Consider the following 21,172-nt stretch of genomic DNA (forward strand, 5'->3'; position numbering starts at 1 on the left):
ATGCATTCTGGGAAAAAGGCGTCGGAGCCTGGCAGACCTTGTGTGACATCGCCCTCCAGCGATCTTTGTGCGTCAGTACACTCTTCTCTATGTTAAACTATCATAGTGCTGAAACACACCTCATCGCGATTGAATAAGGTCGCGATCCGCCGCGGTCCTAGTGATAGAGGGCGCTGGGGCGCCGCCCCCACCTTCACTTCCTAGTTGCGATTTGTAAAAGTAAAAAAAATAAATAAACATTGTTTATTCACAAAATGCGGCTGATATTCTGTCGGCGCCTATCAGCATTCATTAAAAATCCTCCAATACAATAAACATTGTATCTGTGTGTGTGTAAAATTCACTGTTAAAATACATAGGGGGAGGAGTCGGGGCGCCGGCCGAATGCAAGTCTATGGCAGGCCAAATACTTTTGGCTTACACGTGAGCTGTAGCAGCGCTCCAATTGGCTGTCTCCTATTTCTTTTTTGCGCCCCGGCCGTCCTAAGTCCTAAGTCTGACGTCAAACGTGACGTTTTGCAATTTCCGGCTCCAAACCAGAAATACAACATTGTGCGCGCGACGCGAGAGAGTTTTTGCCGGGTGAGATGTCTTCAGATAGAAAGTAAGCAAGTTGAAACGTTAGCAAATATAATTGCTGAGTGTTCTGACAGAGAAAGTTGGTTAAAATTGGTCGTTATTATTGTGACTAGAAAGTGTCTGACTGACACTTGACAATGACGGTCCATGCCACCCCCCCAAGGCAGCAAACCTAGGGGAAACACTGTTATTCTCGTGCTAAAATCGACTGTAAATCCAGATTTTAAAGTTGATATTCTTCCCCGTGGAGCATGCCCCCATAACCTGTGCCCCACCCAAAATGTTTAGCACCAGCCGCCACTGGTGCAGAGGCTAAGATTCTCAGCTCTGAGAGTGTGGAGAGAAAGATGGTGGTTCATGGTGTTCACTGTGTCAAACACAGCAGACAGGTCTAGTTGAATGAATGAATGAATGATCTTTATTGTCATTGTAACAGGTACAACGAAATTCAAATGCAAACCCTAGGTGCTAACAAACAAACACAGTCCTAAGATAATAAAAAAAACAAGAATTAGACATAAATAGGGGGGGATATAAATAAAAATAGGGGGATAAGAGGTTGGTAGACATCTGAGAATGTATCTAGAATGTGAGCTTCTATACTTATATACACCTATATGTATGGCCTATTCACAGGGGGGTATATAGACTGGGGAGAGTTAGCATGTAACTGTGTACTTTTATAAACATATCATGCATGTAACTGTGTACTTTTTATAAACATATAACATATGGACTAGTAGACTTATATACAGTATATGATCCTCATCACAAGAATGTAAACATATTGCACGGTTATAGAACATAGTTCATGTTGTTCACTGTGTCAAACACAGCAGACAGGTCTAGTTGAATGAATGAATGAATGATCTTTATTGTCATTGTAACAGGTACAACGAAATTCAAATGCAAACCCTAGGTGCTAACAAACAAACACAGTCCTAAGATAATAAAAAAACAAGAATTAGACATAAATAGGGGGGGGTATAAATAAAAATAGGGGGATAAGTGGTTGGTAGACATCTGAGAATGTATCTAGAATGTGAGCTTCTATACTTATATACACCTATATGTATGGCCTATTCACAGGGGGGTATATAGACTGGGGAGAGTTAGCATGTAACTGTGTACTTTTATAAACATATCATGCATGTAACTGTGTACTTTTTATAAACATATACCATATGGACTAGTAGACTTATATACAGTCTATGATCCTCATCACAAGAATGTAAACATATTGCACGGTTATAGAACATAGTTCATGGTGTTCTCTGTGTCAAACACAGCGGGCAGGTCTAGAAGAATGAGAACAGAGGACCAGAGGCAGCTCTGGCATTGTGCAGGGCCCCTGTGACATAAAGGAGAGCACTCTCTGTAGAGCAGTGTTGAAGCCTGACTGATATGGCACTAGAAGACTGCACTGACTGATATGGCACTAGAAGACTGCACTGACTGATATGGCACTATAAGACTGCACAGACTGATATGGCACTAGAAGACTGCACTGACTGATATGGCACTATAAGACTGCACAGACTGATATGGCACTAGAAGACTGCACTGACTGATATGGCACTAGAAGACTGCACTGACTGATATGGCACTAGAAGACTGCACTGACTGATATGGCACTAGAAGACTGCACTGACTGATATGGCACTAGAAGACTGCACTGACTGAGGCCTAGGCTACACGACGACAAAATGACGACAAAACACAATTTCAATCTCTGGCCACATGGAACCGCGTATTCAGATACACTGGGCATGCGCGTACTGGTAGACCCAGAAAATTATTAAAATATAATTGAGACAGTACTGTTAAATAATAGAAATTCATTCATTTTCATTCATGTATACGTTACGTGGCATGTATACGTTATTCATCTGTGTAAATTTAGGTTGGATAAAAAGAGCTGATGCATAATAAACTTTATGATAATTGTTACAAGTGCCTCTTGCTAAGATGTTTCTAAGACGATACATAATATCACAGCACTAGTTTATCAAGTGTATAGGCTATTTATAGCACAAGACTTGCGCTGAATGGTTGGGTCGCAGGCAATGCGTCAATCAATAAATCAATACATCAATCAATCAAACTTTATTTATACAGCATATGGATGTTACGTGCCTAATGCCTAGACCTTTGATGCGCACACTTGTTACTTGCCGCTTTCATAATTTGATTTAGCTATATAGCACAAGTCATGCATTGAATGTAACCAAGTTCTGAACAGTATTAAGTAAACCACACTACATTTGTGGGTGTCTGCGTCATCGTTAACGAAAAATGCACCCAACCACTGACCACACGACTCCGACAATGAAATGAAAACACCCTCCCAGCGTTATCGTCTCAGCTCGACGAATTCGGCGGAGTCATGAAGCCGTGAGGTGCAAACGATATCAAATTACGTCAAATCAAAGTATTTATTTCAAATTTTAAAATGTTAAATCCCTTGAGATTTCAAGGAAGGTTCTGGAAATGGAAATGGAAAGAAAGGGATCAAATAGGCAGGCTGAATGTCACTTGTTCCAGGATGTCATCTTGGGGGAGGGGGAGTGGAGGGGAGAGACAGATGCTCAACACGAACCAGAGGGTACATTCTTTTCACTGTCAGTGACAAAATCATCTGCAAAGAGGGGGAGGAGGAGAAGGAAAAGGAGGAAAAGGAAAAGGTGGAGCATTTTGGAGTGGTAGAAAGTAGCTTGAGCAACAGACTGATGACCGCCTAGCTCAGCAACACTACAAACACAAACTCTCAACACAAACTACAAAAATGTCTTTTTTTTTTGTATGGTCCAATCACTGACTATAGTTCAAAGGTTCTAACGCCCAATGTTATTATTAACTATCCCTATTAGCTAACACTAGGCTAAGCATTGTAATTATGGTAAGCAGCAAGGTTTGTGACTGCTTATGACACAAAGGATGGTTGAAATTGGCAGTGAAATGTTACCACACCGGGTGCTCCGCAGAGTTGGGAGTAATGGAAGAGAGTGCCACAGAGCTGTCCTCATACAGTATGCCTACATTTGAGCAAGGAGGCACATCATCTCTGGACTCTCATACCATCCCCCTCTCCAAGGGAAACCATTCATACAGTGATGACAATTAACCACTGATCTATATACGCATTAGTGAAGGCATCGCATTGGAACGCTTGTCGTATGCAGCAGTAAACAAGCCCTCCGCAGCCATTTATTGATGCATGCCGATGGTGGTACCAGTTGATATTGATGTTCATAAATGTTCGTATTCCAGAGGTGTTTTTCAGGTTTTGATTTAAGGAGTGTCAAATATAAACAGTTCATCAAATGCCCAACCCAGGGAAGAGAAAACTTTGGGTCATTGTTACAGCGACATCAGCAGAGCTTATCAGGCCCTGCGTGGCTCTGAGACGATCTGCCCACGCTCTTATTCATCTGATCTGACATACAGGCAGAAACTAAAACCTCCTCCACCTGCTGTGTGGAGATCTAAGAACTGGAGCAGCAGAGAAGAAGTGGAGGAGCTGTGTGATTGGCTGGATAGTGCAGACTGGGACAGACATGTTTAAGACTATTTCCAACAGCCTGGACGAATACATAGAAGCTGTGATGTCATACACCAGCTTCTGTGAGGACAGATGTATTCCAACATGCACCTGTGTGAGTTAAAACAATGCCCTGGTTGACAGCAAGACTCAAACAGCTTTGTTTGGAGAAGGACAGGGCTTTCAGGAGTGGAGACAAGGGATGGTTTAGACTGGCTAACAAGACGTTTGGCAAGGAGATTAAGGAGGCCAGGCGACAGTACTCTAATGGTGCTTCTCCACTACCGTCCCATACCGTACCAGAACCTGTACGCCCGTTTTGTTTTGTTTTCTCCACTGCCAACTGGGCCGTACCGGGCCGTAGTACCCGTACTGATGTTAGCTACCCTTCCTGACTCGGAGCGAAAGGTGCTATCCGTGCTACGATGTGACGCTGCAGACGGTTGATTGGTCAATGGAAATCGTCACAATAACGTCATCCCAGGTTGATATTCGAGTTCACCTCTAACCGCCATTTTTAAATACCACAACAGATTTCGCTCTAGGCAATGCGGAAGTGTGTCAAATGTCATTTACTTTTTCTGTAATTACTTATTACAGTTTTTCCCAATTGCTAAAACACAAAAGCCAATTCTCTAAACCAAATGACCAGTTCTCTAAACACATTTAATACAACTAGCTCCCATTTGCCAAAACCATAAACACATTTCACATGAAGACACAATTCACAAAACACAATCCTCCTTTTCTCATAAATCTAAACACATTTTGTCTTGCTAAAACACAAGTTGCAAAAATCTCTGCTCAAATTCTCAAATTAAAGCTCATGTGATGCAAAATGTGACACAGCCCAATGAAAAGGGCTACCTGTAGGCGAAATCATTTTTCTGTTTTTTACATGTGCTTAAACTACAGATTGTAAGCTTTCAAATGATGCATCATACATTGAAATCGGAAACAAATTGAAGACGACATGAGTATTTGAAAGTTGCTACACCGGAAATCACTAAGCACAGAAAATCCCCATCAAAGATAATGAATCCCAATCAAACAACTAGAAACGAAGTCATTGTGTTATAGATTACACTGATTTAATGAACGTAAAACTGTTCGGAAAAATAACGAGTGGGTACTTCACATCTTCGAGTTGAATGTTAGCTAAAAAAACGAAAATCTGAAAAAAAAAAAAAAAACTTTAAAGACGAATTTGACGTCTTTCTCATTTCCGAGAGGTGTCCATTTACATCAGATTGCGTCACAAATGCTTCCCACAGTCAGCAAAATTTGAACACAATGAACAAACCTGGCTTCATTCATTAAACATAACGACTCAAAATTTAAGACACTTGTTGCAAATGATTGTGGTGTGTGTGTGTGTGTGTGTGTGTGTGTGTGTGTGTGTGTGGTATAGTTCCATAAAAAAATTAAAAAAGCATCACACCCTGAACATTGTTTTCAGTGAGTATTGTTGTGTGTAATGGATCCTTTGTAGTGTTTGCATTGAGTTGGGATACAGTACAGTATTGTACATGTTACGGTACATGTGGGAATACGGTACATGTGGGAAAACTAGGGTTAGGGTTAGGTGCTAGGGTGCTAGGGTTAAGGTTAGGGTTAGGGTTAGGGTTAAGGTTACGGTTAGGGTTAGACATGCCAGCATGTACCAAGTCACCCTAGCACCTAACCCTAACCCTAGTTTTCCCACATGTACCGTATTCCCACATGTACTGTAACATACATACTGTATTTTCTGTAGATTTACATACTGTTCATATGAAACACACAAATCTATGAATGCCCAATACTCTACAGCAGGGGTCGGCAATTAGATTTGAGCCACTAGATGGCGGGCCCGAACATAATCAAAGGCTAATTTAAGTAATTGATTGTTTAAAAATGTGACACTGTAGTTGTTGGTTTGAGGGATATGAAGAAGGACTAGGAGCACATGGTTAATGTGTAAACAAGAGCTGTGTTTATTGCACACTCTGCATTCACTCTCTCATTCACACTTCCTGGTCGCCTTAAATACACCTCATCACCCTGCTAAGGCACCTGGGTAATGTAGTGAATTCGCCCTGATCACTCAGTGGGTGTCTAGTCACCACACAGGTCCCCCCCAGAATTCACAAACACTGACTTCCCATAACGTGCCGGAGCTCGGAGGACTCGTCCAAAGCGATTACGGGACTCCGGAACTTGGGCTGGACGGAAATCTCTTGGCTGCTGACAGCCTGGCCCGGAACCACTGGGAGGTTTTTTTGTTGTGCTTGTAGGAGGGCGGCCACGACGTGGTGGACGGGCCACCTCCACAGCCCGTTCTCCATCTAGATGAGCTGTCTTCAGGCGGTCCACTGAGATATGCTCCATACTTCCCCCTATGTCAATGATAAAGGTCTTGTCGCCTGTCTCCACAACTCTGTAGGGGCCATCGTAAGGCGGCTGTAGAGGGTTCCTATGTGCGTCGTGGCGGATGAACACATATCTTGCTGATTGGAGATCCAGAGGGACATGGATACGTGGCAGGCTGTGATTTGAAGTAGGGGTCGGCATAAAGGCACTTGCCTTGTCCCATAGATTACGAAGTTGTTCTGGTGCAGACCAGGGAACGTTAACAGAGGGGAAAAAATCACCCGGTACTCTAAGGGCCTGGCCATAAACAAGCTCTGCCGAAGAAGAGAGGAGGTCCTCCTTAGGTACAGTACGAAGTCCCAGCATCACCCAGGGTAGCCTGTCGATCCAGCTATTGCCCTGGAGGTCCACTTTCAGGGCTGCTTTCATGGAACGGTGAAATCGCTCACACAGGCCATTGGCCTGGGGATGATATGCTGCAGTCCGATGGAGTGAAATACCCAACTGTTGGGTGATAGAGGTCCACAATTGTGAGGTGAATTGTGGTCCCCGGTCTGAGGAGAGGTCAGAGGGAACCCCGAACCGGGCGATCCAAGTACCAATGAATCCGCGGGCCACCTCAGCTGTCGTTGTTCCCGACAGTGGAACCACCTCTGGCCACCGTGTCGTTCTGTCCACCATTGTCAAGAGATGGGTGAACCCTCCAGAAGGAGGAAGAGGTCCAACTAAATCCACGTTGATGTGGTCAAAGCGCCTTTCTGGGACTGTGAACTGCTCCAATGGTGCCTTCACATGTCGATGGACTTTTGTGAGCTGGCATGCGATGCATGTTTTGACCCAGTCGCGAATGTCCTTCTTCATGCCATGCCAGACAAATTTTTCTGTCACCAGACGCTGTGATGGCTTCCGGCCTGGGTGTGACAAGCCATGTATGACATCGAAAACCTTCCGTCTCCACATCTTGGGTGCCAGAGGACGGGGCTGGCCAGTAGAGACATCGCATAGCAGTGTCGTACCCTTATCGTCAAAAGGGACATCCACCAACCGAAGCCCTGTAGTCGCCGTCCGAAAGGCCTGAATGTCAGGGTCTGCATCTTGGTCCACAGCCATGCGGGCATAATCGATGCCGAGGTGGACGGTGCTTGTGAAGGTGCGAGAAAGGCAGTCAGCCACGACGTTCTGCTTTCCTGCTACATGTTGTATGTCTGTAGTAAATTCAGAAACGTAGGAGAGATGACGCTGTTGCCTGGCTGACCATGGCTCCGACAGTTTAGACATGACAAAAGTTAAAGGCTTGTGGTCTACAAAAGCAGTGAATGGTCGAGCCTCTAGGAGGAAACGGAAATGTCTGACTGCCAGGTAAAGGGCTAGTAGCTCACGGTCGAACGTGCTGTATTTCTGCTCACTAGCACGGAGCTGCCGGCTAAAAAAAGCGAGAGGCTGCCAAACCCCGTCAATCTGCTGCTCTAAAACAGCACCAACTGCGCGGTCTGAGGCATCAGATGTCAAGGCAATGGGGGCATCTGGCACTGGATGTGCTAGCATGGTTGCATTTGCAAGAGCTTCCTTGGTGGCAGAGAATGATCCTGACATTTCACTGGACCAGTCAACAATGTGCTTGGGAGGCTTGCCCTTGAGGGCCCCATACAGGGGTCGCATGAGGCAGGCTGCTTGTGGAATAAAGCGATGATAAAAATTCACCATACCCAGGAACTCCTGTAGGGCCTTCACTGTTGTGGGGCGTGGGAACTGCAGCACCGCCTTCACCTTTAAGGGCAGTGGGGTTGCACCGGCAGAAGTGATGTGATGGCCGAGAAAATCAATGGAGGGCACCCCAAACTGGCATTTTGCTGGATTGACAATCAAGCCGTGCTGCTGCAATTGAGCAAAAAGGAGGCGGAGGTGTGACATGTGTTCTGCCTTGGATGTACTGGCCACCAGGATATCATCAAGGTAAACAAAAAGAAAAGGCAGATCACGCAACACTGAGTCCATCAACCGCTGAAAGGTTTGGGCGGCATTCTTCAGGCCGAAAGGCATTCGTAAATATTCAAAGAGGCCAAACGGTGTGATGACTGCCGTTTTGGTGATGTCTTGAGGATGGACTGGCACTTGGTGATATCCTCGAATGAGATCCACCTTTGAAAAAATAACTGCTCCTGCCAGGTGGGCTGAGAAATCCTGAATGTAGGGAACTGGATACCGGTCAGGCGTATTGGCATCATTAAGCCGCCGGTAATCACCACACGGGCGCCAGCCTCCATTGGCCTTGGGAACCAGGTGCAAAGGCGAGGCCCAGGGACTGTCAGACCTACGAATGATGCCCAGTCTCTCCATGGAGCTGAACTCCTCCTTTGCTATCGCCAACTTTTGTGGGTCCAGCCGGCGGGCTCGAGCATGCACAGGCGGACCACTGGTAGGTATGAAGTGTGTCACATTGTGTTTTATGGAGCCAGCCAAAAACGTTGGCGTTGTGATGTCTGAAAACTCCAGCAGGAGTTGGGCGACATCATCAGCCGGTGAAAGGAGAGCGGCCAGTCTTGTCGATGTAGCGGTGGTGTGCTCACAAGCCAGTGAGCAGAAGGTCTCAGCGTTGACAAGCTGACGGTTACCCACATCCACCAGCAGCCCATTAGCACAAAGAAAATCAGCACCCAGGAGCGGGGTGGACACCTTCGCCAACACAAAGTCCCAAGAGAAACGTTGTCCAGCAAAGCACAGTGTTAAGGGGCGTGTGCCAAACGTGGGGATGGGGGTGCCATTAGCTGCTTCAAGGTTGGGGCCCAGTTTGGCTGCTCGGATATCCAAGGCTGACGCCGGCAGAATGCTGACCTGAGCTCCAGTGTCACAAAGAAATCTGCGGCCAGATATAGAGTCAGTAATGAACAGCAATCCGCTGGAAGGGCCGACACTCAGGGCTGCTAACGAGTGGCGGCCAACGCGTTTCCCGACCAGCTACAAGGTGGCAGGCACTTCTTTGCTTTGTTGCCGAACTTGCCGTGATAGAAGCAGAGACTTGACTTCTCACGGCGGGCCACAGCGCTGGCGGAGACAGAGTGTGTGTGCGGTTGATGCATGCATTCCTCCCAGGCAGTGCTGGTGTTGGTAAGGGGCGTGACTGAAACAGTCTTTCTCCCAGCTGAAAAAAAAACATCAGCTTCTTTAGCCAATTCACGAAGGTTTGCCTTTACAGAACTGGCTAAAGGCAAACGAATCTGGTCTGGGAGTTGCTGCAAAAAAAGCTCTTTAAAAAGGAAACATGGTTGATGATTGCCAAGCACAGCCAGCATATGGTCCATTAACTCAGAGGGCTTTGAGTCTCCAAGCCCAGGGAGAGATAGGAGCTGCCGGGCTCTTTCTGGTTCTGACAATCCAAAAATTCCTTTCAGGTGCCCTTTAAGAGTGGTATATTTGTCCCTGGCTGGTGGGTTTTCTATCAGGTTTATCACCCATGCGGCAGTTGAACCCTTCAGAGATGCCACCACATAGTAATACTTTGTGTCTTCTGCAGTTATATCCCTGATGGCAAACTGAGCTTCAGCGTGCACAAACCAAGCACTAACATTTTGCTCCCAAAACTCAGGCAATTTGAGAGCAACTGCATTAGCCATGTTCAAAAAAGTTTCAGAAAAACGTCCAAAAAACTCACTTGTCAGGGTCACCAATGTAGTTGTTGGTTTGAGGGATATGAAGAAGGACTAGGAGCACATGGTTAATGTGTAAACAAGAGCTGTGTTTATTGCACACTCTGCATTCACTCTCTCATTCACACTTCCTGGTCGCCTTAAATACACCTCATCACCCTGCTAAGGCACCTGGGTAATGTAGTGAATTCGCCCTGATCACTCAGTGGGTGTCTAGTCACCACACCACGTTCTAATGCTTTGACTTTTCTTTCGACTGTACACATCGCTAGTCAACTAACACAGCTTGTTTTGTGAACCTGCTAACAATGTAAAGTAGTGTTCTAGTTAACTAGGTAGCTGTCCAATCCATTATGTTGCGAGTTTGTGTTGTGATTCTCAACAACGTTGAAACATAGTTTCACACTTTTCCATATTTTTGAATAATAAATGTGTGGACTGACGATGTAGCGTAGCCTAACTTATTCTAATAATTATGTAACATAGTTTCATTCTGATAATTATTCCCCCCTCCTCCCAGACAAGGTCACATTATTATTATTGGATTGGTTGTTTGCGTGCCGGGTGAAGTTAGCCAAACATTTAACCTGCTAGCAAGAGAAACATAATGTCACTCTCCAAAGGTCTAAAGAGGAAAGTTGACGGTGGAAACAGGGCATTTAAAGAGGAATGGACAGCGAACTATACGTTCATCCTACCTGGTTTCATCAATGCAAAGCCGTTGTGAGAGACATTTTCCGTGCTCACAATGTTCCCTTTCTATACGCGAGTCGTCCTTTTCGTCAATGAATGCGATAAAGACGCACGAGAGGAATCGATGGATGCATAAAAACCTTGAGAACTGCCTGTGGATTAAAGTGACGTCAATATCACCAGATATCAAGCAAATACTGACCGATGGGAGATGCTTTTTGTTTGCGCCGATTTTGTTTTCAATGTTTTTCAGAAAATTAAACAGAATTTGCGTTGTTACTGTTCATATGTGTGTTGCAGTCCCATATACGTAAACATTACGTTTGAATGGCTTACTGAGCTCGTGTTATTTTGTTCAAACCACACACGGTATGTCGGCTATTTCAGCACCGTGACGCGTTGTCCACCTGCTTATGATTCACTCTGAGGGGTTCAGCGTCAGTGCGCTTCGGTGCACCTTGCTGCCTGATTGTCTGTCCCTGTGTCATTCACTCTCAACATGGATAAAAGTACAATAAGCATTATTCAGGTGGAGTTCGATTCTCTATTCGGACATTATAGGCGCTATATGTGGGACTGTCGGTCCGATATTATTATAAAAAAAAAAAAAAAAAAAAAAAAAAAAGGGGATTCTCAAAATAATCTGCTGGGCCAAATATTATTGGTGACGGGCCAGCAATGGCCCACGGGCCGCCTATTGCCGACCCCTGCTCTACAGTGATATATTCTGAGAACAGATACTGTAAGGTTTCTAAAAATGTGCTTTGGCAGTTGTGAAAAAAAAGAACATTCTCACACACTGAACATTGTGTTTTCAGTTGTTTTGTTGTAGTCTGTAATGATGCTTATAGTGTTTACATTTTTGCAGGCTTTGAGCAGCTGTTTTGGTGTGAAAGTTTGAGTTTTGAAGAGAGAAGGTGTGGTTTTGTTTATGTAGCTTTAGAAAGTGTGTTGTGTTTAGAGTTTTGGGAAAATGGAGGAAAGTTTTGTGAAATGTGTTTTAGCAATTGAGAAAAACTGTAATAAAGATTAGAAAAATTATGATAACCATCTTCTTATCTTTATTTTTTATTTTTTTTATCTATTTCACAAATGAAATCCTCAACATGCTCACTTGATCCAATCCCAACATGGTTCTTCAAAAGTGTTTTTGACTGTTTAACTGACAATGTATTAGAAATTGTGAACTGCTCTTCATCAACTGGCATCTTTCCCACTCCCCTAAAATCTGCCATTATAAAACCACTACTTAAGAAAGGAAAGCAAGATAATTCTGTTCTCTGAAAATTCAGACCAATATCTAACCTTTAATTTCTAAGTAAAATCCTTGAGAACGTGCTTTTCAGACAACTGATCTTCTTAGCAAAAACATTTTATTTGAGAAGTTTCAATCAGGTTTTCGTTCTAACCACAGTACTGAGACTGCATTAGTAAAGGTTGTAAACGATCTCAGACTTATCATAGATGCTGGTGGTATATCAGTTCTTGTCTTGTTAGATTTGAGTGCTGCTTTTGATACAGTAGATCACAGTATTCTAATACATTGTTTAGAAAACTGTGTTGGTTATTAGAGTGTTTTAAATCTTATCTAGCTGGTAGGCATTTCTCTGTAGTTCTGGGAGACTCGGTTTCTGATAATATTGACATCACATGTGGGGTCCCTCAGGGATCTATTCTTGGTCCCTTGCTCTTCTCCCTGTATATGACCCCATTAGGTGGAATCATCAGAAAACATGGTGTACATTTTCATAGTTATGGGACGCCGGCTACACTACACAGTTTAGCCCGAAATTGAGTGCATTATCCCGCTAATAGAATACAGTTCCAGTAATAACACTTTTATCTCTATACATATACATACAGAGCATAAATACATACATAATTTTAATATATGCCATTTAGAAGACGCTTTTATCCAAAGCGACTTACATTGTAATGACTGCATACATTTTTCAGTATATATCCTGCAGGACTTTTAAGTTCTAGATTTATGATTTGTCATCTGTTATTCATCATGTGATATGCTGCATATGGGTGCAACAACATTTCATTTGAAAATATTTTAAAATCGTATATGTGGCAAAATGGAGCTGATTAGATAACAGATTTGATCATGAATCACAGGACAAACAGGGACGAGAGGAAGGCATGAACTGGTGTTTTTCAAAAATCATGATCTACTCTCCTACTGTTTGCTGTCGTCATCACACATTCTCTGTACCTAAGCTCTCGTCTGTACAGCCAGGACAATCAGGAGAAATGTTTTACCGCTATTTTAACTTAATAAATGAGAATCAACTTTCCTGAAGATATTATATTTATTCTGTAATCCATAAATTACTATGGATGTGGATAGGTTACTATGGATTACATAATAAATTTAGTATTTTTTAGGAAAGTTAGGAATTGACTAAGGACACTAATTACCCCCTTATCTTCCCCCACCCCATATCATACCGTAGATTGCTGGTGAAATCGCAGTGACATAATTATAACTCATTCACTTCTTATTTATTGTCTTTTTTTACTCTTCTTCTCTCCAGTGCAGTGCAATGCCAGTCTCTCAGGGATGGAGGGGATCTTGGAGTCCCCAGACCCTCTGTCCTCATCCCCCTTTTCTCCTCTGGAGTGCACCTACAGCATCAACGTGTATCCGGGGTATGGTGTGGAGATTCGGGTAAGGCATGTCATCACCGCTGGGTTCATAATGGTGGTGTCCGTTTAGGACATCCTCAGTTCTCAGTAGAGAGAGTCGGTGTCCAATCAAACAGATGTGGTTCAGAGATCAACCATCTATATATATAACCATAACCATCTATATATATAACCATAACCATCTATATATTTAACGATAACCATCTATATATTCCCTCATTTGTGAGACGAAACTGCCAAACTCCCTTAAACAAAAAGGCTCTACTCTCTATAGGTGAACAGGCTCTACACTTTACGGCCGTAGATGAAAAGGCTTCACTCTATACTAAATCATATCCAGCCTGATTCAACCATTTTCATCTATAAACTCTAAACAGTTTTACAATCCTGTCATGCACTGCTCGTGTTCCATAGAAAATGAATGGAGGTGATATGTGACAGCAGCTGGTGAAACCAGGAACAAGTTGGCAACCAATCAAATTCTTCAGACTTTTATTCCGAAAAATTTCAATAAATGTCAATGTTGTTGAAAATCAATGACACACTCACTAATCAAGCCAAAATATTGCAATGCGATGGATTCAGTGAGTAATCCCCACTACTACCTAGTTAACTATAACACTACATTGTTAGCAGGCTCACAAAAAAAAGCTGTGTTAGTTGACTAGCGAGGGTGTAATTGATTTTCAACAACGTTGACATTTATTTAGGGTTGAACATTTGATCTTGTTCCCGGTTTCACCAGCTGCTGTCACATATATCGTGATGGTGGATTTGCCCCATAAGAAGGTAGGGCCTTACGTTTAAGGAAGTATAGCAGTTTGATGTCAGAACTGACAACCTTTCGTAATCCTATTGAATGAACTGTGTTATTCCAAGTTAAGATATCTGAAATTCCAAGTAAACTAGGCTCATTTTGTAGGATACACCTTTATTAGGCTACGTGAACATGTAAACAAACATGTGAAGCACTTAATTTAATTGCATTTCCAACTTGCATCAAAGGGAACAATTCTAGGTTGGATCATAATGGTGCACTCAGGCAGCTATACTGCACATGGCTTGGTACTCAGGCAGCTATACTGCACATGGCTTGGTACTCAGGCAGCTATACTGTACATGGCTTGGCATGAAACACTTGTTTGGCTACAAATGGGGCACATTACAAGCTTTGATCCTCCCTCATGCAAACTAAACAAATTTAGCAAACACTGCAATATACTGGGCTGGACTCATCTCGAGCCCTTATATTGGTTGCCAGTGGGATACATTTTTACCAGGGAGGTGGTTTATACTCAGCAGCAGGGTTCGAGTTATAAGCTGAGCTTTGTGGGGGTCTCCAAAATAACAGTGCGAAATGTTCTCATGCACGCGCGCGAATCATGCCCACACAGCGATGGGACTTACAAGTTTTAATTAGCCATAGGCTACTCATTTCACCACATCAACAGCACCACATGAAACAACAGCTATAAGCGATAGTTACGGGTATCTCGGCCAATAATTTTGTTGTTTTTGCTATACAGTCTATTCACTTTCCCTGTTAGCACGACACATTGTCCACATCTCCATTTCCAGTGACATCGCACCTGACATAAATAATCATGTATGCTCATCCATGAATTGTGCTTTCATCTAATGTTATGCTACTACGGGAATCAAGTGATTTGACATTAGAAATAAATTTGTTTCATCTCTTGTGCAATGTGCTCTACAATCTGGGCACATGAATGATCGGATCGGTGAGCAGGGGCCAACTGTCGCGCCATTCATCTCATTAAGTTTCATAATTGGATTCAGTTTTGTATAAGGCATCCTTTCTTTAGACAGTATAGGCTGCCCTGAACGAACTAGCTAGCTGTCTCCTTATACATACTGGAGGTGAGTTCTGCTACTTTCTTCGGAAGCACTTGCTTTTGTTTGAGCTCTGCTATTTCAACAGTTTCAACGTTGGGTGTCATAACAGGTGCAGCTGAATTCAAGTTTGGTTTCTTGGTTAAAAACCCGAAACTTTCCAGGCTTGTCGACTCGGTCGGCAGCAGTGGCCTTTTTTGGGGCGGCATGATAGCTAGCTACTGAATGTTTTCTTCTCATTAATCACGTTCGCAAGCTCTCAACGATCATATTCTGCTGTTGCACAATATTCTACTGCGCCCCATAGTGTCTTGGTGGTAAAGTGCAGGCAGTCAAAGGCATACTGTCATTCACAGGAGATTAATGCTGGTGCGCGTAGTTCTTTTGGAAAACGTGTTTATTTTAGAATATTTATCATATAAATAAATATAAATAATACTCATTACATTGACATTTTTGATCAAATAATGGTTGTGGTAATGTATTATTAGCGACCCCCACAGATGCTTTCATGGGAGCTCAGACCTTCCTTATGGGAGCTCAGCTCCCATTGAATGAATGAATGAATGAATGGTCTTTATTGTCATTGATATAGTACAGGTACCAAACAACGAAATTTGGGAGGGGGGGCTCCCCTGGTGCTAGGAAAGAAAAAAACTAAAAAACAAGAAGGGAAAGGAGCTGGTTTACATAAATAAAGGCTATGTACACTATCCACTATACTATACTATACAAATAAAACACTGTGCTGTACTCTATGCTATGCTATACCCATTCTAACATTTCCTATTCTCTGCAACCTTATGTACCCTAGAGTTGTCATATTGCACATAGTGTTATTGCACATTCATTTAAAGTGTTGCAGTTTGCAGGCTTGAAATGTACACATTTGTGCCTCAGCACTACACCTGATTTCAATCCAGCAGCTGCCATCAATCCGTCCAGACTGTCCAGGGCCCAGAACCTAGGTCTTTGCTGTGTTCAGGGCCTGAATGGCCCTGGGGTAGAAGCTGAGCTTCAGTCTGTTTGTCCTTGCGAACATGGTCCTGAACCGCCTGTTCGAGGGCAGCCGAGCAAAGTGTTCGTACCCAGGGTGGGATGGGTCTCTGGAGATCTTGGAGGCCTTCCTGAGGCAGCGTGTGTTGTACAGCTCTTCCAGAGAGGGGAGGGGGGCGCCGGTGATCTTCTGGGCCGATCTCACGACTCTCTGTAGCGCATTCCTCTCTGCGGCTGTGCAGCTGGAAAACCAGTTGCAGATGCAGTAGGTGAGGATGCTCTCCACTGCGCAGCGGTAGAAGGCCACCAGCATCTCCTGCTTGTTGTGTTCCTTCCTGAGGACTCTCAGGAAGAAGAGCCGCTGTTGTGCCTTCTTGATGATGGCTGCTGTGTTGTTCTTCCAGGACAGGTCATCCTGTATGTGCACCCCCAGGAATCGGAGGGTTGAGACTCTCTCCACGCTCCCTCCGTCGATGAGCAGGGGCTGGACCTCAGATTTTTTCCTCCTGAAGTCCACGATGATTTCCTGGGTCTTTGACTGGTTCAGCAGCAGGTTGTTAACCTTGCACAGCTTGCTCAGCTGCTCTACCTCATCCCTGTACGCCGCCTCGTCCCCCCCCCGAGATGCAGCCCACCACGGTGGTGTCGTCTGCAAACTTTACAATGGAGTTGCTGGGGTGGACGGGGGTGAAGTCGTAGGTGTAGAGGTTGTAGAGGATGGGGCTTAGCACGCAGCCCTGGGGGGACCCTTGGCTCCCACATAACTCGAACCCTGCTCAGCAGTTACTGATACTTCTATTCTGAGGAAGTTACTGCAATTTAGCCGCTAACATGTTAGCAATGTTGCTAATGACTCACTGGTTAGCAAACTGGCTGTCTTGCATTAGGTTTAAAGTTTAGTTAATGTCAGCCCAAATAATGCCTGTCTTCATTTGAACCGTGGTGTGAGTGTCTGTGGTGCCGCGAGTGAAATGCAGTAACCTATGGATTTAATTTTCCAAATCAGTGTTCAGTAATACTCTATCTGTAACTGACTCTTGTTCACTGATACATGAATTTGGCATGGTTAGAAAGCGGAGATTCTTAGTTTTACAACAGTCATCAGAACTCAATATGTTTAGGGTTATGAGTGACTGAAAATGATGACTCACAAATAATAAAACATTATAAAACAGATAGTGAACAAAATAATGCCAAAAGGCTTAAACCACCACAGTTCTGTGCATTGCTAGATGAGGTCGTCAGCATATATTTTGGATCTCCTGCTGTGTAACAAAGTCTAGGGGCTGTTCAGGCAGGGGTCCTGAAATGCTTTGTGTTGAACATGTGAAAACTCTCCAGGAAAGCAAAGGCCTGACCTATGCAGAACTGGAAAAGTTCCACTTCATGGTGGACATGACAAGTCACCTTAACATGCTGAGCAAAAGTCTCCAGGGGGATGGAAGCACGGCCCGGCAGGTGCTGGAAGCTGTTTTAGCATTGACCGCGTTCGCCAGAAATTAACAGAGAGGCTCTCTCACTTCCCCTCCCTGAGAGAGTTCAAAGAAGGACACAATCAGGAGGGAGCGAGGGGGAGAGGGAGGGAGGGAGGGAGGCGGGGCTTGGCTGTCTTGACTGGGTCTGGATAGCTTGGCACTGCCAGGGTCCTCCACAGCAGAACTTACCGGAAGGACAGAGGGAGCGAGAGGAACAATGGTGGAGGAGAGAGAGAGAGAGAGAGAGAGAGAGAGAGAGAGAGAGAGAGAGAGAGAGAGAGAGAGAGAGAGAGAGAGAGAGAGAGAGAGAGAGAGAGAGAGAGAGAGAGAGAGAGAGAGAGAGAGAGAGAGAGAGAGAGAGAGAGAGAGAGAGAGAGAGAGAGAGAGAGAGAGAGAGAGAGAGAGAGAGAGAGAGAGAGAGAGAGAGAGAGAGAGAGAGAGAGAGAGAGAGAGAGAGAGAGAGAGAGGGGGAGGCCGCTCCACTCGAATCAAAATGGAGCCGTACAGTGGGAACTTCTTGAGAAGAATCTGTTGCTATCCACCAGGTTGATGAGGATGAGGCACGGGTGAATCTTGCAGCAGGACAACAATCCAAAACATACTGCAAAGGAGACTCATAATTGGTTCAAGAGGAAGAAAACAAAGGTGTTGGACTGGCCTAGTCAATCGCCAGACTTAAATCCAACAGAACATTTGTGGAAGGAACTGAAGATGAAGATTCACCAGCGGGCCCCTCAGAATCTTCAAGATTTAAAGACTGTGTGTTGAAGAATGGGCCAAAATCCCACCTGATCACTGTGAGCGATTAGTTTTTCGTGCAGGAAGTATTTTGAAGCTGTCGTTGGAAATAAAGGCTTCTCTAACAAGGAATAAATACATTTCAGTTAGTATGTTCAATACTTCTTTCCTGTCATTCCACTTTATTGCGCATAACTTTGTTATAGATTGGTTTTTATTTAGCTGTGTAGTTTTATTGAGTTCACACCAATGTCTGGTCTAAATGTCATGTAAAGCTGCAATGGAAATATGTTGAACAACAAAACATTGTTGATGTAATAAGCCACGATGGTATGAAAGCCAGTGTAGGAATATAGCCAGGAAACTAGCATTAAAAACCTCTTCTTATCCACCTCATTTTTCTGGTTTTCTGCTCGAAATGACATGCCCACAGTGAATATAGAATATCTCCACAATCACAAGGGCCTTCATAATGATCTTGTTATCAAATGAAAGCTAACACCTGTGGGGTGGCTGTAGAAGTGTCAGAATCAAAATCTATGTTACTGTGTCAGAGTAAATAGAGCTAGAACATTATAAAAAATCTAAAATGCAGTCTCCGCCTAAAGAAACAACAGCTTTTACAGTCAATATCACCTTGGAAACCTGATGAATAAGCCCAAATCATCTAGGAATCAGTACTCCAGGGTCTTATTAGTACTTGTGCCAAAGTCGATGCTAGTAATGTGAGCAAATGCAACTTTGTACCTGTTTTAGTACAGGTATGTTTAGGCGGACACCTATATGTTTAGGCCATTTGGAGATATGTTGGCACCATCTTTGACCTTTGACCTTTCTCATGTATCAGATTTCAAAAAAAAAAATTGGGGGGGGGGGGATTTTTTGGAGTTGGCCGACCAATGGTATGGAAATTTGGCGTTGAAACCGGACATGACACATTCTCCAGTTGGAGAAAACTGGATGTGACTTAGGCCGTGTTTACCGTCTCTGGAAAAAAATTGTGGCATCGTATAGCATGCAAAGTTGTGAAAAAAATGTGATATCGATGAAGAGAATTGATCGAGGTAAACTCTTTATATCACTTCGGATGCCCATGGGGGTCCGTTGGCTCCTATGAGGTTAACATGTCTGCTCTTGTGACAAGTGTCAAGGGATCTTTCCTGGCTGGGGCTTTTATGGGTCTTTTAGCTGATTACAGAGAAAATATGTGACCCGTTCTAATGCTTTGCTCCTCATATCGGCAACCAATCAAAATGTTCAGACTTTTCTTTTGAAACACGGAACTATGTTTCTACGTTGTTGAGAATCACAACACAAACTCGCTAGTTAAGCCAAAATACTGCAATGCAATGGATTTGTGAGTAATCCCCACTGCTACCTACTTAACTATAACACTACTTTACATTGTTAGCAGGCTCACAGGACAAGCTGTGTTAGTTGACTAGCGATGTGTCTTTGATTTTCAATGACGCGGAAATTTATTCACATTTTTAGAGAAAATAAAGTCTGATCATTACATCGGATCCTGATATGCAGACCAACGCATTAGAACGTGCCAATGGTCAGCCAAAACCCTTCCCGGGTCTGGAAGATGTCAAGCTGCCAAATGGGCAAATGTTTATCTGCGATAATGGATCGAACAGATTCAAGCCAACATTTTTCACCCAAGCAATCCGAAACCATCCACCTCTTAGTGTGTTTTTCCTTGGATGAATAAAGCTTAAATAACAGTCATCCACCGTTTCCTCTCTCCCCAGGTAAGGAAGGTTAACCTTTCAAAGGAGGAGTCTCTGGTCATCCTGGGGTTGGGAGGGGTGGGACCAGAGCTCTTAGCCAACGAGACCTTGATGAGTGAGGGTCAGGTGATTCGCAGTTCAACCAATCAGGTGCAGATTCACTACCGCAGTCTCCGGCAGACCAATCATGGGGCGTTCAGCCTCCACTATCAAGGTAATCGACTTTAATTAGCCCTTGTGATTAAACCACGAAACGGATGTAGCGTGATTGGTGAAATGTTATCCTGCCATGTCTTGTGTAATTAATCTCTTGCTCTATCCTCCATCTTTCCATTTATCCTCCGTCTCTGTGTCTCTCTTCATATCCCTCCCGCACATAACAGCTTTCCTCCTCTCCTGCTCGTTCCCTCTCTCTCCTGAGGGAGGGGGTGTGACAGTGACAGACATCCACCCAGGAGGTCAGGCCCACTTCCACTGTGACCCTGGTTTCCAGGTCAGGGGTCACGAGGTGGCTACCTGTCTCAACACTACACGGCCACACTGGAGCTCTCCTGAACCTCAGTGTGTTGGTCAGTGTTCATTTTTTGAGGATAACTGTTACGGCAGGAGTATAATTCAAAAGTAAAGGTACTCTTTATTTGAGCAAACAGGAATTAATAATAACCGCACAGTAAGCGATGAAACAAAAGAGGAGAAAGCAAGTCTCCGATAAATGCTTAAATAATAATAGGAAACAAAACAACAAAACAAAAGGGGAGATGGCTTTAGTCTCCCAAAAACGCTGTCAATAGAACAAGGCAGGGCAAGGTACTTACAATAGTCATTCGATACTTATTTCCTGAGCAGGCGAGGAACGATAAGGCTACGAAGACCCGTACACACACAATGAACGCAACATATAATGAACAA

At 43.9% G+C, this 21,172-nt stretch overlaps 1 protein-coding gene across 1 annotated transcript in view; it reads left to right on the plus strand.

Moving 5' to 3' along the window:
- sez6l2 (seizure related 6 homolog (mouse)-like 2) overlaps window positions 1–21,172 on the plus strand; it is a gene marked incomplete at both ends in the record, with an annotated part of 102,579 nt that overhangs the window by 41,168 nt on the left and 40,239 nt on the right. Inside the window, 3 exons of the mRNA XM_080523017.1 lie at window positions 13,353–13,486; window positions 20,285–20,477; window positions 20,647–20,832. Coding sequence (XP_080379143.1) covers window positions 13,353–13,486; window positions 20,285–20,477; window positions 20,647–20,832 — 513 coding nt within the window. The remainder of the gene's footprint in view (window positions 1–13,352; window positions 13,487–20,284; window positions 20,478–20,646; window positions 20,833–21,172) is intronic.

Source organism: Nansenia antarctica (assembly GCF_963989245.1).
Source record: "Nansenia antarctica genome assembly, chromosome: 2".
Taxonomy (NCBI): domain Eukaryota; kingdom Metazoa; phylum Chordata; class Actinopteri; order Argentiniformes; family Microstomatidae; genus Nansenia; species Nansenia antarctica.